General features: G+C 37.2%; 1 protein-coding gene and 1 long non-coding RNA gene across 2 annotated transcripts in view; one reads left to right on the top strand and one right to left on the bottom strand.

Annotated features, from left to right (window-relative positions):
• ADAM7 (ADAM metallopeptidase domain 7) overlaps positions 1-9,063 on the bottom strand; it is a 68,652-nt gene extending 59,589 nt beyond the window's left edge. Inside the window, exons 1-3 of the mRNA XM_057302991.1 lie at positions 8,929-9,063; positions 7,514-7,617; positions 2,846-2,922 (exon numbers count right to left, since the gene is read on the bottom strand). Coding sequence (XP_057158974.1) covers positions 2,846-2,922; positions 7,514-7,617; positions 8,929-8,980 — 233 coding nt within the window. The 5' untranslated portion in view covers positions 8,981-9,063. The remainder of the gene's footprint in view (positions 1-2,845; positions 2,923-7,513; positions 7,618-8,928) is intronic.
• LOC134731058 (uncharacterized) overlaps positions 1-24,910 on the top strand; it is a 772,118-nt gene that overhangs the window by 470,644 nt on the left and 276,564 nt on the right. The window lies entirely within an intron of this gene.

Here is a 24,910-nt window from a genome sequence, read left to right as displayed (position 1 = left end):
ATTGCCAAGTCAATCCTAAGCCAAAAGAACAAAGCTGGAGGCATCACGCTACCTGACTTCAAACTACACTACAAGGCTACAGTAACCAAAACAGCATGGTACTCATACCAAAACAGAGATATAGATCAATGGAACAAAACAGAGCCCTCAGAAATAACGCCACATATCTACAACTATCTGGTCTTTCACAAACCTGAGAAAAACAAGCAATGGGGAAAGGATTCCCTATTTAATAAATGGTGCTGGGAAAACTGGCTAGCCATATGTAGAAAGCTGAAACTGGATCTCTTCCTTACACCTTATACAAAAATTAATTCACAATGGATTAAAGACTTAAACGTTAGACCTAAAACCATAAAAACCCTAGAAGAAAACCTAGGCATTACCATTCAGGACATAGGCATGGGCAAGGACTTCATGTCTAAAACACCAAAAGCAATGGCAACAAAAGCCAAAATTGACAAATGGGATCTAATTAAACTAAAGAGCTTCTGCACAGCAAAAGAAACTACTATCAGAGTGAACAGGCAACCTACAAAATGGGAGAAAATTTTCGCAACCTGCATATCTGACAAAGGGCTAATATCCAGAATCTACAATGAACTCAAACAAATTTACAAGAAAAAAACAACCCCATCAAAAAGTGGGCTAAGGACATGAACAGACACTTCTCAAAAGAAGACATTTATGCAGCCAAAAAACACATGAAAAAATGCTCACCGTCACTGGCCATCAGAGAAATGCAAATCAAAACCACAATGAGATATCATCTCACACCAGTTAGAATGGCAATCATTAAAAAGTCAGGAAACAACAGGTGCTGGAGAGGATGTGGAGAAACAGGAACACTTTTACATTGTTGGTGGGACTGTAAACTAGTTCAACCATTGTGGAAGTCAGTGTGGCGATTCCTCAGGGATCTGGAACTAGAAATACCATTTGACCCAGCCAACCCATTACTGGGTATATACCCAAAGGATTATAAATCATGCTGCTATAAAGACACATGCACACGTATGTTTATTGCAGCTCTATTCACAATAGCAAAGACTTGGAACCAACCCAAATGTCCAACAATAATAGACTGGATTAAGAAAATGTGGCACATATACACCATGGAATACTATGCAGCCATAAAAAATGATGAGTTCATGTCCTTTGTAGGGACATGGATGAAATTGGAAATCATCATTCTCAGTAAACTATCGCAAGAACAAAAATGCAAACACCGCATGTTCTCACTCATAGGTGGGAATTGAAGAATGAGAACACATGGACACAGGAAGGGGAACATCACACACTGGGGACTGTTGTGGGGTTGGGGGAGGGATAGCATTAGGAGATATACCTAATGCGAAATGACGAGTTAATGGGTGCAGCACACCACCATGGCCCATGTAAACTAACCTGCACATTGTGCACATGTACCCTAAAACTTAAAGTATAATAATAATAATAATAATAATAAACAAGCTGAATGAAACTTAGAGGGGAAATGTTGAAAAGTGTGGTCATGGAGAGAAAGACAAATAGAAATCTAAATTAATAAGATCAGTTTCTGTTTGTTACTGTATTACGAAAACATCCAATCACATAATATTCACAGATTTAGAGGCTCTGTGGTATGCACTAAATTCATTTACTTTGTAGAACTGAGGGAATGAGGCAGTGTTGCCTATTACAGATGTTGAAATTAGATTAAACTGCTCTCTGTGTGTACAATTCACTAACATGCCACTACAGGCTGATTAGCAGAATTAAGCAGTGGCTAATACAATGAAATTGACTCAGAGGCCTAGGCAGCCTGGGGTAATTGTGAAGGTAACTTGGAACTCTTCAGTCAGACCATCTGCATCATCATGTGCTTATGAGTATTGTGACCCTGGACAAGTTATCTTTTCATTGTACCTATAATTCTTCCTCAGCAAAGTGTAAATTAAACAATATCTGTCTCATATACATTTTTCAGGAATTAAAAAGTAACAGAGATAGAAATCTCTCAATAAATCTTTGCTTCTTTCATGCTGAGAAGGTGAAAATATGCAGAGTCTAAATGTATTATCAATATGGTTATGGGATTATGTTTATTATTCGGCACATTTGTCTGGTGACGGATTCAGAATAGAGGGAGGGTTTGGGATTGTGTGTGTGTGTGTGTGTGTGTGTGTGTTTTGTTATTTACTTTTAGCTAATAGACCAAAGTCTCAATTCCCCAGTAGTGTCACTCTTTCTTTCTGCTTAGCATTTGACAGCTCCTCATCCTTTTAATATCTGGGGCTCTGAGACAGAGCTATTTTGTGTAGAAATGGCCCAATGGAAAAACAATGAAACTTAAACAGCAGCAATAATAGACATTCTTTTGAAGAAAGCCAATGAAGAAAGTTATAGACATTGCAATTACACTATTTGGTTACACAAGATGTCTTGACGAAGCAAATGCGCTACAGTTCTTAGTTTACTCTGCAATGGAACTTGATTTGATATCTAGTTTACACAACTTAGAAGCCATTTTAAAAACCATGTTTTTCACATCTCTTTTGTTCCACTGATTCCCAACACAGTAATGTATCAACCCTGTTCTTAGAGTGACTATATGGAGCTCAAAAAACTGCAAGTATTCAAAGTAGGGAGTTATTTAGGAACGGGAGAACAGTGGCATCTGTGATTGTCTTTAAGCTTTTGAGATGTGATTGGCTTACACATGAAGAGATTTTATTTGAAGAGGAAAAATTCAGATTACGTGCAAATAAAAATTGAGGAATCCTCTTCACTGGCAGTTTTTATGAAAATTGGCTTACCATAATTACTAAAATCTATAAGGTACTGGAATCACAATAGAACTTACCTGGATCTTAGAAGATGAAGGACTAAGGTTTTCCTATTTAGTTTTATTTCATACAACAATTCTTCTTCATACGTTTTCTAAAAAAGAAGAGACATCACGTGACTTCAACATGGGCTCATTTAGTGTGTGCTGGAGCAAGTAGTGCTTTGGGTGAAATGTTCCCTATCTCCAATCCACCCAGCAGTCCTTTCAGCCAAAATGCAAAATACTAATAAAGATGAATTGAAAGAGAGCTAATATTAGAAGGAAGATTTTACAAACCTCATTCTAGTTATATTTTAGAACTAGATTTCTTCTAGTTATATTAGAATAAAATATAAATATAGTTATTCTTTTATATTATAGTTTATATTATTAGTTATATTACAACTATTTATATTATAACATAGCATGTTATAATATAGTATAATATAATTAATATAATATAGCATATTATATATAGTTTCTAGTTATACAATTAAATGGAAAATGCAGATTCTCTCCTCATCCAAGGATACACCATTTACCATATGTCCATGTAGCAGCTCTATACACAGATATCCTGTTCACGCATTTTTAAAACGATTTTTATACATACTGTTTTTTCGTCTACTTTCCACTCAATGATAAATCATGACTATTTCCTATTTTAATAATTTTTTTATAGTATGTGTCTTTAGGCAGCTAAGCACAATATGAGTGAAACTTCATTTATTTAATCTATATTTACTATGAGAAATTTGGTTTGGGGTATTCCCTGTCGTTGGACAGAGCTGCATTTTCAATGACATGAAAAAAAATGTAAAGCTTTTATAACTATTGCCAAACTATCATGAAGAAAGGAAGTGGTCATGTTTAGAACCTCACCATCAATTTATAGCAGTTTCTGTTTCCTTGCCTTCTTACCAATAATAGATATTATGATTAATACAAATATTTTAAACAATGAAATGATGACTTATTGTGATAAATTGTTTTCCTGGATGATCATTCACATCAATATTTTTCCTTTATTTATTTAGTTATTTGTAGTTTTCATATGGATTCTGATTCATGCCCTTTCACCAGTTTCTTTTGTGGTATTTTATTTCTTCATGCTTCATAAAAATTCTCTATAATTTAAGATTCACAGTTGTTGGTCATACATGTTGCACATTACTTTGAGATGACTGTTCATTCATTTATTCAATGACTACTATTTCAGGCACAGAGATAATATGGAAAATACAATGGTGTAGATGGTGGAGGTCTCTGCCCTCATGGAAGTCCCTGCTTGGCAGAGAAAAACACTGGATAACCAAGCACACATAGTGGAGTGTAATGAGCATCATAATAGGAGAAATGCAAGGACTGTGCCAGGGATATTACAAGGAGAAGTCAGGGGCAGGGAACAGCACATGCCAAGGCTCTGAGCCAGGAAGGAACATGACACATTTGAAGAACAGACAGAGGTTCAATATTACTGGAAAATCAGGTGTAAGTTGAATAGAAATGAAATGACAAAGTGGGAAGGAGTAAATCATGTTCAACCTAGTAAGTCAAAGATTTGGGCCTTATCCTAAGAACAAAGAGAAGCGAAATATCTAGGCAGAAACATGCCATAGCAAGCATGGTGTTTTAGTACTTTACTTATTATAGATAATGGATTAGCAAAACTCAGTACTATAGCCAGGAAAACCATTTAAGGCTGTTGATGAATGCAGATGATTTGAGCAGAGGAGTAAGGAGTAGATAACTTTAAAAGACATTTACATGCTAGAATCTACAAGCCTCAGTGATAGTCAGATGGAGTAAGAGAGAGTAGTCAAGACTAAGCCCAGATTTCTGATTTGTTTAACTTGTAGAGCTGTGCTACTATAGCAAGGAGGATCTGAAGAGGGTCAGCTATGAGGTTGGGAAGGAGAGTTTTGTGTTTATTCAATGTTAAGTGTGCATTAGTTAAGGTTGTTTTGACTGCAAGTTGAACAATAAAATTACGGCTTTATCATAAAGACACAGAATCCCCACGTGGGAGGCCAAGAAACTAGGGTGGGTACTTAATCAGATAGAAAGGGTTTGGTCACATTTTGCAACATGATGAGTTGTATGTGTAGAGGTGTGTATGTGTGTGTGTCTGCATGTATGTGTACATGCACGTATGGGTGTAATGGTGGCAATGGAACTTTTTTGGAAATTCAGATATGGATTTTATATTAACAAATATTAGAAGACTGTTAATATTGTCAATATTGTTAATATGATATTTTAAATTGCGTCATTAATACTGTTTTTAATAACAGAATTTGGTTTTTAATTTTTATTTTATTTTGAAATCATTTTAGATTTACAGAAAAGTTGGAAAGATAGTACAGAGTTTCCATATACTCAGGTTTCCCTGTTTATTAGCATCTGACATTACTATAGTCTATTTGTCACAACAAATGAGCCCAGATTCATAAACTATTATTAATTATAGTTATTCAGGTTTTCTTAGTTTTTCCCTGATGTGCTTTAACTCTTTCAGGATCTGATCCCAGATCCCACACTACATTTAGTTGTCATGTCTCCTTAGCCTCCTCAAGTCTCACAGTTTCTCAGGTTTTTTTGTTTTTTTTTTGTTTTTTTTTTTTTACGATCTGGACCTTTATGGGGAGTATCTGTCAAGCATTTTGTAGGGCGTCTTACAATTTGTTTTTGTTCTGATATTTTTCTCATGCTTAGACTGATGTTACAGATTTTGAGGTGAGAACCATAATAGAAAATGCCATTTTATTACACCCTACTAGCCACAGGACTTAGCAAGTGTTAAAACCTGATCACGTGGCTGAGGTGGTGTTTTCATCTTTCTCTCTGTAAAATTACTCTTTCCCCCCTTCAGTATGGTACTTCCTGGAAGGAAGTCACAATCTACAACCCACACTTAATGGGTGGGGATTTAGGTTCCACCCCCTGGAGAGGACAGCATCTACATAAATTATTTGATTCCTCTCCCAGAAGAAGTGTCCATTTTTTCTATTTATTTATTTATTATATATTATTTATTCAGTCATTTATTTATATCAGTATGGGCTCATGATATTTATTTACACTTCATGTCATAATACAAAACTGTTATTTATTTTGTTCTTCACATTATCCCAGCTTTGGCCATCAGGAGCTCTTTCTGTTGGCTTCTGAATTCTTTTGACAAGACCCCTTCAATGTGGTTTGAATTTTGTTTTGTCTGTTTGAGCATATTCTGGTATACAAGAAGCTTTAGGTTCATTGTTTATATTCCTTGCCCTTATCCAAGCTTATCTGGTATATTCATAATGATATATTTATTTTATTTTATTTTATTTTATTTTTATTTTTTGAGAGAGTCTTGCTCTGTTGCCCAGGCTGGAGCACAGTGGCATGATCTTGGCTCACTGCAACCTCTGCCTCCTGGGTTCAAGCGATTCACCTCAGCCTCCGGAGTAGCTGGGATTACAGGTGCACACCACCATGCCTGGCTAATTTTTGTATTTTTAGTAGAGATGGGGTTTCACCATGTTGGCCAGGCTGTTCTTGAACTCCTGGCCTCAAGTGATCTGCCCTCCTCGGCCTCCCAAAGTGCTGGGGTTACAGGCATGAGCCACTGCACCCAGCCATAATGAGATTTTTAACATCAGTCTTGATTAAGTCTTAAGACAGTAGTCGTGAGAAGACGCCACCAGTGTATGCACAGTGGGTGGCAGAAAGCTGGTGAAAGCCCCCTTAGCTGAGTACCAATCTTCAGCCAAGACAAAGTCTGAGAAAGTGAGAATAGAGTTGCATATTAAAGAGAATCGTTGAACAAAATAGTTACATATTACTTCCAAACGGGAGGAGATGGAGAGTTGCTTTTTATTTTAATCATCTCAAGCCATAGGAAACAGATCTCAGTGGGACTGTTTAGAAAAGTGAAATGTATCTAATTTATGACTGAGAAACCTAACAAGTGAGAACTTGAAAAACTGGCTGCTCTAATGGTGGACAGAAGAAATTCATTGGGAAGGGTTTGGACTTCCATAGTACGTTTGGGCAAAGTGCCTGTCAGTATCCTCTATGAGCCCAATTAAAACCTAAGGCTTAAAAATCAAGTGCCTAATGATAAATACCTAAAGACATTCATCTAATGTCTTTTATAACAGTGGAAATTGAAAACATCTTAATTTTCAAGCCTGTTCCCTCTTACATATATTATCTATTTTCTATAATAAGCATTCGTTACTTTTGAAAGTAATATTTCACGTTTTTATTTAATTGTTAACATCTGAATAAATACCCTTCTGAGCAACAGACCAAGCAGGCCTTTGAGTTCCTCTGAAAGTTGCACATCTTTGCTGCAGACTCTATAAACAAAAACCTGCATACCAGACCTCTGGGAAAGTAACATGCTCAAGATGACATTCACCAGGCACCGGCTCAGAAAAAGTGAGGTTGTTACAAGTCAGCCTGAAAAGCTGTTGGTGGAACTCCATAAACTGGAAAATTTAGAATGGTATTCCCTAAACCCAGGCTTTACTCTTTTCTGTTTTCTATCCCATTGAGGGGTTGCTTATTCCCAAGCACATGCTGTATGCCGAATGGGAGTCCTTAGAAAAATTGAAACTCCTCTCTCCCTATTTGCTTCTGGTTGGAGCTAGAGACAACTGTCTACATGCCTGTGAAAGCAACAAATCTTATTTACTAAATCAAAACTTGTACCGGTATGTCATCATCATGGGTGTGTCCAGTATCTCGCTTCTGTATCAGAGGAAGCTTTTTAGGACGAACCAGTTGTTGACCCTCTACTCCAAGGATGAACTTTTCTACGAGGAAACATAAGGGGAAAAATCCGTCTGACATTAACATTCGTCTACAGCGGCTGAAAAACAGAATTGTTCTAATACAGTTCATTTGCCCCCAGTTAGCAGCCATGGACAGCAACACTATGAAATGTTATTCCCACTTTACTGGCAAGGAAATTGACACTGATATTTGCAAATCAGGAGAATATAAGGAAACTTGGAAAGGAGCCAAAGAAATCCGTGTCCCTCCATTTCCTCCATATTTTCGCCATGTTCTGCAGCTGTAATTTTATTTTTTGTTTCATTTATTTATTTTTTTGAGACAGAGTCTCGCTCTGTCACCCAGGCTGGAGTGCAGTGGCGTGATCTCGGCTCACTGCAACCTCTGCCTCCCCGGTTCAAGCGATTCTTCCACCTCAGCCTCCCAAGTAGCTGGGATTACAAGTGCACACCACCATGCCTGGCTAATTTTTGTATTTTTAGTAGAGACGGGGTTTCACCATGTTGGCCAGGCTAGTCTCAAACTCCTGACCTCAGGTGATCCACCTGCCTCAGCCTCCCAAAGTGCTGGGATTACAGGCGTGAGCCACCATGTCTGGCCTGCAGTTGTCATTTTGTTATCCTCATGCCAACCTCTGGATTTTGTCTCCTGTCAAAGCCTGCACTGTTGACCTGTTTGAATGTAAATTACTGAATTTGGTCTTCCAGGGATGTTTGCATTTAAAGTCTTACCTTTCGTAGTTAAGTATAAGACCTTTACCTGTTAAAGAATTTTGGGTAGCCCTGCATCAGTGCCAGCCATAATCTTCTATTCATGTCCTATCACCTTGATAGTCATCTGTGAGATGAGCCCTGCTTAATTAAGGTGTGGTACTTAAAGAGCAATAAAAAGGAGAGGGCATGGGGTTTTTGGAATATGCTGTGATTTGAATCAAGCCTTTACCAATTTATTGTGTGGCCAGCAGTAGCATATTTAATTTCTCTGATCTTTAAATAGTCTCATTTTCCTTATCTGTAAAGTGGAGATATTAATTTCAAATTTTAAACACTTTAACATACAAAGCAGCTAATGGCCAGCACAGTGCCTGCCATGCTGCAGACATGCAGTACTTGTCCACTCCTTTCTCCTCCTCACTGTGGGTCAGAATGTTCAAGAGTGATATGGCATTACACAGATGCATGGAGTTTCATGATTAGCTATAATCTAGTCGAAGCTCTCAGAAAAGTCATCAATGTTTAATGTTTTTATCACTTACAATTTAAAGTTTGTGACTAAAGAGACACAACCTCATAGCATAATAAGAAAGTCCTGATAAAAAGAGCAAGACATACCTTTAACCTGAGGAATGAGTAAAATCATCAAGAATATACACCCGGGAAGCATTCTGAGTGATTCTGGTAGAGGAGAGCAGAAGTGCTTGAGAAAAGGAGTTCACCTTTCTTCCTCCTCACTTCCACTGCAGTGATGAAGCACCTCACAGATAGGTGGGCAGTTTTGATCCACAACAAGGAAGTGTTCCTTGAGGGAGTTACACAGCTTGCTAGGTGCTTGAGGCTAAAACCTGGAGGTTGAACATCATGTTCTAATTAAAGACAACTACCGAGGTGGTGGTGGTGAAGGTTGACTGGACATAGATTCCTGCATCATGTCTAATGTAAATTTGATTCCAGATATCTGAAAACTTCAAAAGTGGAAAAAAATCAAGAATGTCTTAGGAAAAAATGTTGAAAAATATTTATATATGCTTTGGTTGAAGACGGTTAAATTCTTTCTATGCAGAGTATGCTATATGAAAACTAAAAGGAACATTTGTTAAATGAGAAATATTGAAAATTTATATGGCATAAATCACATATTAAAATTAAAATATCCAAACTACAGAAATGTATGTAATAAATAAATAAAAGGTGGGAGTAAGTGTCCATATAATATAGAACCCTTTCAAAGCAATACAAAAAAGAATACCAATGGACAAATGTGCAAAGGGCCTCGACAATTCCATCTGTATGTCTGTGTTCTCTTGTTATATTAGTAGAGTTATCCCATGGCCAATAGAATCCTTTTATCTTCATTTGGGATTCTATTTCTCGCCCGCATCTATATGTCTCTAATATTTCCACAAACTGAACCAATCTATGTCAATTGGAAGCTTCCTTTTGATATTTAGACCCTCTGCTCCAAGGATGACCTTTTCTACAAGGAAACATAAGGGGAAAAATCCATCTGACATTAATATTCATCCATTGTGGTTGAAAAACAGAATTGTTCTCATACAGTTCACTTGCTCCCAGTTAGCAGCCATGTATAGCAGCATTATAAAATATAATCCCCACTTTGCAGGTGGGGAAATTGACACTGATATTTACAAATTGGGAAAATATAAGCAAACTTGGAAAGGAGGCAAAGAAATCAGAGTCCCTTGGCTTAAAACGGGGGTACCATTTTAAGTCAAGTCAAAAGTCTCTCCTTTTTGAAAAATTCTCTCTATTCTATATCTCATATACTTTTACTATCACTTTTTCTCCCATTTCCTTTACAGCTAAATTTCTTACACAGTATTACCTGGACTTCTTGCAATTTTCTTACCTCAAACTTATCCTACCACATCCCAGTTCTAGCATCTGCCTTTATTATTCTACTGAAATGGCCAATATCTCCAGTGATTTTACCATTTCTATATCCAAGAGATATTTTGTTTCCTCATCTCATTTGCCCTTTTAACAATTTTTAGCACTGTTGATCACATCCTTCCCCTTGAAATATACTATTTAGCTCCCTTGCCACAATAGCCTTCTTAACTTCTTCCTGGTTCCGTGGCAACTTGTAGGCATATCCTTTTCTATGTAGCATTTAAATTTTTGAGTTCCTTGAGGTATTTATTAAACACCCTCTTTTCCTCCGATTATGCTTGTTCCAAAGCCATCTCATCTTCAGTTATGGTTTAATTATTGCTATGCTATGCCTCACATTTTATATTTCTAGCCATTTGGGCAACAGATCTTTACAGCAAAGTTTCTACTTAATGTCTTCATTGGGAGCATCAAAGTCCTTGTAAAATCAATATGTACAAGACTTAAAATACATTTCCCCCCAGTTTGTCCTCTGTCTTGGCCAGCAGTGCCTCATCCCTTTAGCATTGCAATTCTGAAAGTCAGTATCATCATTGACATCTCTTATAATCAGTCCACCACTAAGTTTTTTTTTTTTTTTTTTTTGCCTCCATTCTAGTCCAAGACATTCTTTGGTTACATTGCAACAAGTGTGATTATTTATTTATTTTTTATTTCTGAGATGCAGTGTCGCTCTGTCACCTAGGGTGGAGTGCAGTGGTGCAATCTTGGCTCACTGCAACCTCTGCCTCCTGGGTTTAAGCAATTCTCCTGTCTCAGCTTTCTGAGTAGCTGAGACTACAAGTGTGTGCCACCATGCTGAGCTAATTTTTGTATTTTTAGTGAAGATAGGGTTTCACCATGTTGGCCAGGCTGGTCTCAAACTCCTAACCTCAAGTGATCCACCTGCCTCAGCCTCCCAAAATGCTGGGATTACAGGTGTGAGTCACTGTGCATGACCACAAGTGTAATATTTTTAATAGGTAAACCTGGCCATGTCATGTGCCTGTTAAAAAAAAATGCTTCAATAGTTTTTCACTGGTGTTAGACAAAAGACTCACTTGACTTAAATTGCCTGACACTTATTAACTCTGTGGCTTTGGTTAAGGTATGATACATTTCTATACTTCTGTTTTCTCATCTATAAAATGGGCATAATAATATAAATCTGATAGGGATGATGTGAAGATTAAAAGAATCCATACTCACAAGCCATCTTTTATTCCCTAGTTAATTCACTCCCCACTTCTCTTAATTATTATATACCCCTTCTTCTTTCCCTAAATCTCGAAATCTCCTCTTCATCACTGTCATCTGACCATCTTGCTTTTCTATTTCACTGGCAAAAAAATAAACCATCATAGGAACTCTCACTTTCTCTCATTATCACGTCTACCTTACAATGTGTGCCCATATAGACTCATTCTTTCCTGTTTTTGTGCATGCACTGTTCATGCTTCTAGTGTCTATTCCCCAATTAATATGCAGGATTTTATTCCTTCCTGTCCCCTCAATGTCATCACTCCAGCAATTCTTCCCCATCTCTACTATCATCTCTCTCTCTCTCTCTCTCTCTATATATATATATAATCATTTTTTCTATCCTTTGAAAAATATTTCTTCTTTTACATCATTCTCCTTTCAAACAGCTACCACCCATTCTTGGATTCCAACAGTAACATTTCTAAAAAAATAAAAAGTCTACAGTTTGTTTCCAGTTCCTTTCTCCTTATTTGTTCTTGAGATTAGTCCTGTTAGACTTTTTACCCTTTGCTCAACAAGGCGACGTTCAAATGATCTGTACCTTGCTTAATTCAGTGGTCAGTTTTCAATCCGCACTCACTTGATCCTTTAGCAGCATTGGACACAGTGGATTATTTTCATTTTTTGAAAGGAATTGAGTCCCTGGTGCATCATGGATTTCCTCCATGCTTATTCACTGCATCTTCTTAGTCTCCTTTGTTGGTCCTCTTTCTCTCCCCAGTGTGTAAACGCTATAGATTCCCATGGCTTCATTCTTGAGACTTTCCTCTTCTCTGTATACTCATGAGGTGGTTCCCATTCAATCTTTTGATCTTCAATATTATCTATAATATGATGGCTGCCAAATTTATTTATCTAACCTGATCTTTTCTGAATTTCAGACTCATAGAAGCAGCTCTCTTTTCAACATCTTCATTTGAAAGACTAATGGATTTCTCAAGCACAAGTACAAAGCCAGATTCTTGCTCTCCCCCTCCAAACCTGGTGTTTCTGTAGTCTTTCCTATCTTAGGATATTGCAACTCCATTCTTTCAGTTGCCCAGGAGTCATCCTTGATTCGTCTCTTTTCTTCACACTTTGCATCCCATTCTTTAGCAAATCCAGTTGTCACTATCCTGAAAAGGCATCAAGGCTCTGACCATATCTCACCACATTTACTGCTATTTTGCTGATTCTTAGACAATTTAGACATTATCATCTCTAGCTTAGTTTATTGAAGCTAAACTCTTAATTAGTCTTACTGTTTTTCTCTTGGTCCCTCACAATGTATTATCCACCCATCATCTAGAATGCTTTTATTAACACGCATCACTTTATGTGATTCCTTCTGTCCAAATTTTTCAATAACTTCCATTTTCAGAGTATTAGGCAAAGTTCTGAGAGCCTCCAGGATCTACATGATCTAGCCTGATGTTCTCTGGCTTCATATCTTACTACTCTCCCCGCTCCCTACCCTGAGCCTATTGCCAAGTGTCCTTGGCATCTTTTGAGCATGACAAGCACATTCTGCTTCAAGGGTCTTTGCTCGGTGTTCCTTCTTCCGGGAATGTAACCCTCTCAGTCACACGTCGATGTTTTTCTCTCCTTTCAGGTGTCTATTAAAATACATCATTCTGTGAATCTTCTGTAAGCACCCTATGCAAAATAGACCTGCCCACTCCCACCCTGGTACCTCTAAGCCCTTTTGTGCCTTGTATTAGTCACCATCTAAAATGCTATACATTTACTTGTTTGTTTACTTATTTTTCATAGGCTGACTCCTCTCCTTAAAATGTAGCTCTGTGAGGATAAAAATTGTGTCTGCTTTGTTTACCACCGTATCTTTATTGCCTAGAACAGTAGATTGGCAATAGATTTTTATTGAATGTGTAATACAATACATTTGCAAACTTCGAAAGATACTGGTACATAGCAAACACTCAATAAAAGTAAACTATGGGCCTTTTCCTCTTGGAAGTCCCCTCTCTCTCACTAGAGAGAGAGAGCTGTATTCCTTTCTCTTTCTCTTGCCTATTAAACCTCTGCTTCAAAAAAAGAGCATAAACTATGATTATTTTAGCTTCTAATGATGAGGAGGTTGTAGAGTACAGTAAATAAAAGTATGCACTAAGAACCACACCATCTGGGTTCAATTCCCAGCACTTACACTTACACTTCCTACCTGTAAACCTTGTACAATATCTGATCTCTCTGTGCTTCAGTTTTTTCATTTCCCAAAATGAGAATAGCAACGTTATCTAACTTGCAGCAATTGTTGTGAGGATTCAATGAAGTGATTTATGTAAATCACTGAAAAGCAATGCCTCCCATATGTCAATAGATAGATAAGTGTTGATTTTCTAAGAGCTATATAAATGTCGATTTTTGGTATAATTACTTTTATTGATCTAATTGTATCTGCTACTATTTTTTCTCTCTTCTGCTCTCTGAGCTCCAGGTTTTCTGGCTTTCCCCCTTTACTCCAATATGCAATGCTTTCTCCCATTAAAGGACCTCTAGACATACTTTCCTCTTTACCTGTAGTCCTGTCCTCTCCTCCTTGTAGTCAAATTAATTTCTCCATTTACAGTTCTCAGTTCAAGGGTCACTATGTCAAAAAAGTCTTCCCTAACGCCTAAGTCTAGGCCACATTTCTTTGTGAAACAAGATTCTTTTACTTCTGAAAATTTATGTTGGTGTGTCCTACACTTATTACTCTAAATATCTGAATATTTGTCTCCTCCAGAAAACCAAAGCTCCATAAAGTAAAAAGTGCAGTTGCTTTGCTTGCTCTAGTACCACAAACCTAACAAGGTCTTGCATATAGACATTGCATTCAATATAAATTTGTTAAATGAATTACTAAATTAATTTGCAAAATATTTTCAGATTAGATCCTTACATATTTTCTTTCCAGAAATTTTGAACCTGTCCTTGAAACAGCTTTAACCCAAATTATCATCTTTACTGGTAGAATTTCTACTACTGTTTCGGGTCAATAGAAGAGATAGTTGAAGTCCAATGGGCCTACTGAGTGTATCTGACCCTTCACCAAACATTCACGCATCAAGTGGAAATTGTCAGCTTTATTCACAGTGACAATTGAAAAGAACATTTTATGTTGGGTGATGGGAAATATGTTGAACTTGCCTCTATTACAGTCAAGATTGTGGAAAATGAAATAAACCAATTTTTAAAATACTAATCATGGAATCTGAGTTATTTATAGTGTCATATTAAAAGATAAGACTTTAAGGCATTTGTCTGATGTCTTTCAGCAACTTACGGTCAAGCCAACTTTCTAGTGAATCTGAAATATTACATATGGCATTATGTATGGTTACCCCAGGTGAAACAACCAAGAACGTTAGGGAAATTCACAGAAAAGTTTTTGTAATTTATTCAAACAACATAATAAGTGGAAAGCAGAGATGAAAAGAAAATTTCTGCCTAGCTCTTTGTTATTTTTATTATACACTGAGGCCTCTCTTTTTTATGTGGGAGAGGAGAAGCTTTATTCCTTCTCACGATCACTCTATGATATATTTTTTCAATTTGAGGAATGTGATCCCTCAATTCTAAACTCTACCAGATCATTAGTATGGGATAGGGGAAAAAATGAAGATTTTATTACTAGCCCATAATGGATTCTCATCTCAGGTCACAGCTTTCTATATTTAAATTAATGATATTATTGAAGTATACAAAGCTTTTTTACAAAAACAATGAACCCTGAAGCATTTCAATATCAAAGGAACTCTGTGGAGTCCAAATGCCAAACAAAAGCAGATTTTAGAGAAGATTAAACAAGTATGAGAATGCGCTGTTCTCTTTTTATTTCTCTGCTGCAAATTAGCAAAGCAACCTCTCATAGCAGGTGCTCCGATAGAGTCCCATCTAGGTTTCCTTGAGTATTGAGGTCGTAGATTCTTGCATTCATTTCTTATTGCCACTGGCATCAGCTCTTTACAAAACAGTCAACCAGGAGTACTTGTCTTGGAGGCCTCACAGCTTTGCACACAGCTTGCCTTTTTCTCCTTTTGATTGCTCTCACAACCCAGATATTCCTTCAGGCTTGCCCTCCTAAGTCTCCTCTCTCTAGTTCCCTCATTCCCACTCCCACTCCCAGCTAGCAACTTGGAGAGAAATCTCATCAACCTTCTTAAGGACTTAAAAGAGTGAACAATAATGGAGGCCTGGGAAGAATGCAGTTGATAAAGAATATATTCTGAGCTGGAAATGAAAAGTTGCCCACTTTGTGGACCCAAAATGCTTACCCTTGTGCCACCTTTGTAAAAAGAAACATGAAGAAAAGCTGCAATACATTCAAGTGAGTGGAGAGACTGAAGAGAATGAATAAAAGTATCTTATTTAAATTATAATTGTAATGGCAAAAAAAGGTTCATATAGAATTACTGGAATAAAAATCAGCATTTTCTATCTGACTTTACAATAAATATCCTCATAAAGTACTCCAAAGACACATTATTCCAGGAGAATTTGTAATTTTCTTCATAGATTCAGCAGCTCTTTTCAGCTCGGTAATTATGCTTAAGTATTCTGAAAAGAATACCAAATTCTAAATCAGAAGCCCTGTATTCTTCTCTAATTCAGTGAACTTCAGCAAGTCACTTATTTCTGGGGGCCCCTGCACCTTATTTATAAATTGGAATAGTTATGTTTGATCCCCTAGATTGTTTTAACAACAAAATGCTATGTTTCTATCACTATATTGTTCCAATGTTTCCATCTCTTTACTGATCTTTTTCTTCTCTTAGACCTTCTTCATTGTAAGTATAGATTTTAACTTATCATAATAATAAAAAATTGGGGTCATTTTATCACTATCTTATTTTCCATTTCCAACCACAAATTTATCAGTTTATATATAGTAAATGTCAAATAATAAATGCAACAAGAGTCAAAAAATTTAACTCAGTCTGCTGCCCAAGGGGTCAAGGTTATTCCTAGGGAGTGGCAGGCCCAGGGTAAACAGAGTGTATAACAATTTCACCTCTTAATTATGGTAATCATATTATTTAGCTAGTGACATTGAACAAACTCCTTGGTATTTCCATTAATGATCTTGTTTAATGTACACACCAATCCTAGCATTCTATACAGGATCACTGTGTACATTAAACAAGATAATTAATGAATAGTGCATAACACATGCATAAGTCTCAATTTTGTGAAAGGGTTGATGTTTTTCTTACTTTCAATCTGACTGTTTCATAACAGCTTTAAGAATTTCACTAAGTTCAGTAAGGTCAAAATGGTTTAAATAACACAGGCTTAAAGCCAAGTGGTGACAGGGTATAAAAGTCAGTATAATTAGATTTTTTTTCCCTGTTGAATAAACTAGGCCCAAGGTGATGACATTCATGCTTCTATTCATAAGTTTCATCTTCTTCCAAAACTGAGTCACAGCTTTGCCTCACTCCTCAATCCTCCAATGGCTCTTCCTTCATCTCTAATAGCTAATGACTTTGCTTCTAATTTACTGAAAAAAATAGACAATCAGAAAATCATTTCTACCAACCCCCGCTACCACATCCACCCACCTGTCTGTGCTCAGATCCTCTGTCTTACAGTTACTGAGAATGAATGGGCCATGCTTCTATCAAAGGCTGATACATCCACTTCTGCACTAGACTCTCACTCTTCTTCCCTATAAAAGGACATCATGGTGATATGAAAGGAAAATCTTGGGGCCCCAAAATATGAAGCTAAGGGAAAAGTCAAACTGGGAACGGCTCAGGACAAACCTGCCTTCCATTCTATTCAAAGTCATCCCTCTGCTCATTGAGACAGATGCATATTCTGATTGCCTCCTTTGGAAAGGCTTATCAGAAACGCAAAGAATGCAAACATTTTTCTCTTACCTACCTGTGAGCTGGAAGTCCCCTCCCTGCTTCGAGTTGTCCCCGCCTTTCTGGATGGAACCAATGTACTTCTTACATATATTTGTTGATGTCTCACGTCTCCCTAAAATGTGTAAAACCAACTGTGCCCCAACCACCTTGGGTACATGTCTGCAGGACCTCCTGAGGCTGTGTCATGGGTGTGTGCCCTTAACTTTGGCAAATAAACCTCCTGAAATGATGGAGACTTGTCTCATCATTTTTCTCAATTGACAGCCGCAACTCACCCCCTCTTGCATCCTTTTCCATCTCTGTCCTGGAGCATTTCCACGAGCATATAAACAAGTTGCAATTTCCTTCATCTTTAAAAACTTACAGTAACTCTCTTGATCTCACATCTCCATCCAGCTACCTACAGTTTTCTGATCTCTTTATAATAAAATCCCCTCCAAGAGTTATCTATAATCATTGTCACTAGTTCTTCTCATCATTCGCTTTTTAGGCCACCCCACAGGTTTTTGCCCTCATTGCTCTGCTGAAACTACTCATCAAGGTCGCCAAGAACCCCCAGATTTTACATTCAATGGTCTGTTCTCAGCAGTTCTGACTTCATTTGACCTCAAATTCATGTTTGATTTGTTATTGATCATCCGCTGTTTGGACATACTTTCTTTATGTGACTTTCAGCTCAGGTTTTCTTTCTCGTTAGCTGCTCACTTTCTCCCCATGCTCCAGAGACTTAAACATGGGAAGAGCCCTAAACATGGGAAGAGCCCCAAAGCTCACTCCTTTTGCTTATTCTCCTTTCTGTCTACACTTATTCTTTTGGAGAATCTCAATAAATTGCATGTCTTTCAAACTATAGCTGTATGGTTGTCAAATTAATAGAACCCAGAAATATTTCCTTGACTTTATTTATCTATTTATCATCTTCATTTTGGTCTCTAGTAGGCATTTCAACTTTAATATATACAAAAACCAATGTCGTGATCTTCATCCCCCAAGTTCTTTCTCCATATGTCTTTCTCACCTCAGGTAAATGGCAATGCTGTCAATAAAGCTAAAAGATGCTGAAGGCACCACTGACACCTTGCTTCCTCTCACACCTCATACGTAATCTGTCAGGAAATCCTGCTGTCTCATCCTCCAGAATACACTCTGAATCTAACCATTTCTCATCTGCACTGCCACCACTCAGCTAATCCATAATCATCTCTCACTGGGATTTCTTCAACACCGTCTTTATTGGCAGTGTCATCGCTTTTGTCCTTGCTTCTCTCCCGTAATTCCTTTTAAAATGGACACAATACTATATCATTCTTTGTTGAAAATCCTCCAATAGCTTCCCACTCCACTGTGAGTAGGTGAGTAGAAGCTAAATTCCTTGCAATGATCTCCAAGTCCCCACTTGCTCTGGGGTCTTGTTGTTCATGGGCCTTGTCCCTTACCCATCCCCTGCTCACCTTCTCTGCCCTTCTTGCTGTATGTAACATGCTGTGTTCTTGCTGCAAAATGCCAGCATGTTGTCAACCCAGGGCTCCTTCCTCCTGGCTCTATCCCTCACCTCTTTTAGTCCTTTCTTTAAATGTCAGCTTTGCAGTAAGACCTTCCCACTTTTCAGAAAATATCAGCACTTGCCACTCTATTTTAGATTTCACTCCCCCAACATACATGCATCTAAACATGCATCCCCCTCCCCACTTGGTGTCTTATCATAGCAGTTCTTAGCACCTGCTCAATGAAGACTTCATTTGTGTATTTCTTCATCTATCCCTCTGTACTACCATGCAACATAGAATTTCATCTGTTGTTCAGTGCTACACCCTTAAGGTCTAGAATAGTCCCTCACATATAGTAGCCTCTCAATAAATATTTTTAGTGTGAATTGACCATTTTAAGTATTTTGTCCTTATATTACATTTTCTTGCATTTCTTACAGTAGCTTACATTTTCTTTCCAAGAACTGAGTGTTATTAATAAATAACCAAGACTCCAGATTCTTCTGGCTTTCTGAAGAGAATTTCCTACTCTCATGAATGCTCAAGTATTAGGAGGCATAGGTTATCATGCCCAGTCACTGTTTGGAAAATATTTTAAAATCAATAACTGAGAAAGAGTAGAGATGTTACTTTTGGCCAACGATCACTTGGTTGGTTGGCCTGCTCAGTTCTTGGTGTTCCTGCTGCTTTTATTGGCATGCCTGTGTGAATTCTCCCATGCAGCTGTCTTTGCTTTCATCTTCCTACAGATTTTGCTGAAAGACAGTTTTTAAGGTTGACTGAACAGAACTCTGAGAGCACCTGTAAAGCCTTTTGCAGCTTAATCATATTTTTGATTCCATGTCACCTTTCTCCTCCAATTTGACAATATGATAAATCATCCTGCGGCATGAGGGGCTCCCTGCCCCATGCCCATCACTTTCCCCAAACCCACACATGTAATGTCACATTCTCCAGGAAACCTCTGTTACCCCTCCCTGTCTTCTAATACTCTGCCTCTCTCTGCTCTACAGTCTCCCGGTTGGTGTGTGAGGGTCTTTGAGTGAGTCTTTGATCTTTTCTTTCCTCGTTATTGTGGACTAGTTGTAGTGAGGTGTGAAGTATTCAGTTTGTTTGTTTAGACCTTAATAAAGTGATAAATCTTAATTTGCAAGTCATCTGCCAATTCCTGCTTCTGAACATTTTCAATGCCAGGAATCATAGGTCACATTCTCATATTATTTTCTACAATTTGTGTAGGCTCTTTGAAGACAGAAACCATGGCTAACATTCATGTGTCTTCTGCAGGGTCTGAAAACACCAGACCGTGCACCTTGTTGGGACTCAGTGACTAGTACTTTAAGAAGTTAATTGATTTATCATAACTTTATTGCCACACTCAGTTTATAGAATAGATTATAAATATAGATTTGATGTGACTGAAAAACCATTACCACTGCAACCTCTATTTTCCTAAAAATATATACTGTTCTGGGTCTCTACAGTTAGCCCAAGGCTGCTGAAAAGCTCCAGAGTTATCTGGAATCAAGAGCTATTCATGAGCCATCGAATACCAGAGCCAAGGCCATAGTGATAGTTGTAACAACCTGAATATCCATAATTGTTTTGTTCTGTTTTGTTTTGTTGTCTTGAAAAGAGAAAATGAATGTGATAGCATCTCTACAGTCTGCTCATTCAAACTCTGTAAGATCGCTTTCACCCACAGTTGTTCCTTTGGGCACAGCTTGATCTCTGAGTGCCTGTACCGGCAGGTCTCCATTAATCATGGGTCAGAGGCTGAGTGTGGCCCTCAAATTTGTGCCAGAAGCTCCCTCCTGCTAAGACTGTCCCCTGGCAAGAGAAAGTAAAGGAGTGTATTCTGGCACCCAGAATGCCCTCCTTTGTTCAGAAAGCGTGCACTTGAGGCAGGTTTGAATTTAACCCCTCTAGCTAATGATGAAATACAGCTGATATCCTGAGCATTCACTCTGTCAGTCTCAGTCATTTTAACAATATATGTTAGTTATTGTTTTAGCCATTTTACTAATGAGAAAACTGAGGTTCAAGAGAAAAATTCACCCGCTCTAGGAAAACCAGCAAATGGGGGAGCTTTGTCCTAGCCCAAGTCTCTTAGACAGTTAATTTACTGGGTTTCCACTATTCTAACTCTCACTTCTGTGCATCACAGAGAAACCCTTTATCAATGACAGTCTTTAGAAAAACGTTTTTGCTTCTCAAGGTAACCACCACCTGCACAAGTTTTGAAATTAAGGAAACCAGTCTCTTCCATTTTCAAATTCTAACCGCAAATGATGCAAAGGTCAAGGGCATATTTGGAGCCTCTGCCTTGTTCTGTGCCTTGTTGGTGGTCCTGCTGCCTGCTCATGCCAATGGTTGTCCTCAGATAGAAATCTAAGAATTTTTGAATTTTCTTTCATCAAAGTTTCTTCCTTAAAAAACCATGCTCCTTTATCCCTAATTGTTAAGGAGAATTCACGCAAAAGCTATTCTCACTCTCTCCCTATGAAGTCAGGAGGTAGGCTTTTGTTTTCTTTGTTCTCTTTTGTTTCTTTTGATCTATTTTGTTTGTTATTATTGTTTAAGGCCCTCCAACCTTGGCTTCCACCATATTCCTTGCTGGACTTTCTCTGTTGCTTCGCCTAAGTAATACATGCTTGTAGCAATTGAATACTCTTCTAAGAAGATTAAAAAAAAACAAAAACAAACAAAAAACAAACAAACAAACAAAAAAAACCAAAACAAAACAGATGCGGTGGCTCACGCCTGTAATCTCAGCATTTTGGGAGTCCAAGGCAGGCGAATCACAAGATCAAGAGAGTGAGACCATCCTGGCCAGCATGGTGAAACCCTGTCTCTACTAAAAATACAAAAATTAGCTGGGCGTGATGGTGCATGCCTGTAGTCCCAGCTACTCGGGAGGCTGAGGCAGAAGAATTACTTGAACCCGAAAGGTGGAGGTTGCAGTGAGCCAAAATCGCGCCACTGCACTTCAGCCTGGCGACAGAGTGAGACTCCGTCTCAAAAAAATAAAATAAAATAATTAAAAAAAATGTTAGATGTTAATGGGAAGATGAAATTTGCCCACAAGTACTCTTTAGTACAGTATTGTTATGAATTGAAACGAAAATGCTTGAAAACAATATAGATGAAGCCAATGCACATATAAACTCTGACACATTCCTAAAACTGGGTGCTCAATGGAGATGTGTTTAGCAATGGAATCGGTTAATGGGTTTGGGGAAGAGGAAAGGCAGTGCATGAGATGAGGCTACTCAGGGATGGTGGAGATGGATCATGAAGAGGTCAGTTTGCTAGGGTAAAAAGATAATTTATCCTGATGGCAATAGCTGCTAAAGATTTTAAATACACACATAAAATTGTTCAACCTGTTTTTTTTTTTTTTTGAATTATAAGGATATCTGGAATAATGGATTGAAATGGGGAAAGAAGCAAATGGTTTTTATTGGGCCAGATTTGATCTTAATTTAGTTTTTTTCTCACACTGATATATTTTATTTTTATCCTTCAGGCTCAGAGATTTTATTCCTGGAGTTTTCTTTTGCTGGAGAAAGGGTACTCAAACTGTATTTAATATAGGATATTAAATGTGATGATTTTCAAGGCATTTTGGAAGATTTTCTCAGTAATTTGGAAGACTGCTGCATGATTTTCTCCAAAATTAAGAAATAAAATGACAGCCATTGTATTTCTTAAGGGGAAAGTATACTGCAATATATGGAACACAACAAGTTTTATAAATAAAGTTTTATTGGAACATAGCCAGGTCTACTTGTCTGTGGCTGTTTTCATGATGCAATAGCAACGTTGTTGCAAGAGAAACCGTATGGCCTGTGAGATCTAAAATATGTACATACTATCTGGCCTTTACAGAAAATGTATATCAACCTCTGGCTTAAGCGATATTTTTTTATGTTAGTGTTATTTTCCAATTTTTGTAAGCATTTTAAATTTGGGGAGATTTTTGAACCACTCAAGATAAAAATATTCAATAGTATTTATTTAGGGTGACCAGATTCTGGGCCAGGTTTTGGCCCACCAAAAAAAGTAATGCTAAGTAGATTAAACTCCAAGGAAATAAACATGGAGCATAAATAAATCATATTCCTTCTAAAATAGATTTTCTACTAATTATACAACTGCAGTTATAACTCACTATTATATTACAAGAAGGCAGGTGGAGAGAAGGAGGAATCGTTTTCTTAAGGATATACTTCTGGCTTGAAGTAGCTGTTGTCCCCAGAGGTTTACTGCATTACATTTTGCTGACAAGAGCTCTTAAGAAGAACTGAAATGGAAATTAGAAGAACAAAGATGTATAGAAGGCTTCTCAAATAGTAAAAGTAACAGAGCACTGCACATGTACATGCAGATACGTGCATGTGCGAACACATATACACACGTAAATAGAAGAGCAAGAAAAGAAAAAGCAAGAAACAAAGATAATTTGTTTGACCTACTGTGTAACTTAATGCTATATTTTGTTTTAGAAAAAGCCAAGTTTGTCTCTTTAATATCCAACCTCATAATAAAGCTTCTGGGAATTCTTTACCTAGACATTGGGGCACCCCTCTTTGTTGAAATCTTTGTTGAACATGTGTAAAGGACTGTGTCAGTACCTGTGACACAGAAGAAGGTAGGCCCCAAAAAGTGGACTTAAAGAAAGGTGCTCATGTGTCCTGGCTTACCGGTTTAGGTCAGGGAGATAATGGTGCAGTAGAAAATCAGCAGAGCTGTGACATTACATCTGAGATTGAACAAAGAGAAAAAACATTTCTATTATTGATAGCTACTAATATTACCTTCCATTTGCTGAATGCTTACTGTGTCTCACACACACTGCTAAGCAATCTCTATTAAACCTTCCAAAGATGGCAAAACATAACCATGCTTTATCCAGGGCTTGCCTATCCTATGTGCTCATCTTTAAAATGGAGGATGGGGTGGTAATTTTATAGATAAGTAAACTAATTCTCCTTTTAAAATTCACACAGATAGTAAGTGGCAGAACAAGGATTCCTGAGTCTATGTCCTAAAAATCCAATTGGTTTTCAGGATATCACACTAACTCTATTAAAAGTAAATAACTTTTTTTAAAAAAAATGCCAAGTATCTATTTCTTGCCAAGACTTATGATTCAGAGCAGTTAGAAGGTCTCATTTAGGTAATAGGAAAATAGAGTGGTAACTGGCAATATGTACTTCTGAAGAAACACGAACTTAATCAGTACTAGGAATCAATATGTGTCCTAAATATACCTTTTTCTAAAATTAGCTCTAAATCCATTAAGGTTGTTAGACATTGGAGTTCTTTTGTAGCTCTAAAATGCTCTTTTTCTAATAATGAAATCTGACTTCAACCGCATGCTCTGAGAAAAAGTACTTTATCTGAAGACTAAAATTACTGAGAGAACATTTTAGGTCAATCAAATGAATGTTTCCTCCTAATTTACAACAAACTATTTTGATTCTCTAATTCTGTGAAGCTTATTTTAATTTCCTAGATGAAAGTAAAACAGAAACATAAAACAATAGTCACTTTTTTTAGTAAAAAAATGGATTTTTTTTTCATTTGTTTTCTACATGTGTACATGCGCAGGCCTACATGTGAATGTGTTTTACCCTGCAGGGAGAATTAATTAACTAGAAAACTAGTTGACCTATGGGATTTACTAGAAAAGAGAATTTTAAGAACTTTACCTGGTGCTACTTTAACCCATTTTTCTTGTTAATATAGGTTTTATGATCTTACTTTTATATTTCTGTGGAATATGGAGAAAATGTTTTTCTGTTTCTATGGATTAGATTTTAGATATAAAAACTTTCTAAAAGTCTTTACACAATTTACACCTTTAGTGTTGGAAATGGTGTAATAATGAAATACATAGCATAGCAAATTGTAAAAAATAACACTGACCATTTAAAACAGAGGGGGAAAATTAAATAGAAAAATTGGACATGTGAAAAAGTATACTACAGACACAGATTATGGTAGGAACATAAGTAGTTCCTAAGAACTGACTGACTTTTATGATTATTAACTGTATTTTGAAGTCTTGCATAATGGTGAATACCTGCTTTT

This window comes from Pan paniscus, chromosome 7, assembly GCF_029289425.2.
Source record: "Pan paniscus chromosome 7, NHGRI_mPanPan1-v2.0_pri, whole genome shotgun sequence".
Taxonomy (NCBI): domain Eukaryota; kingdom Metazoa; phylum Chordata; class Mammalia; order Primates; family Hominidae; genus Pan; species Pan paniscus.
Note: the sequence above shows the minus strand (reverse complement) of the source record. Positions and strands in the feature narration are given on the sequence as shown.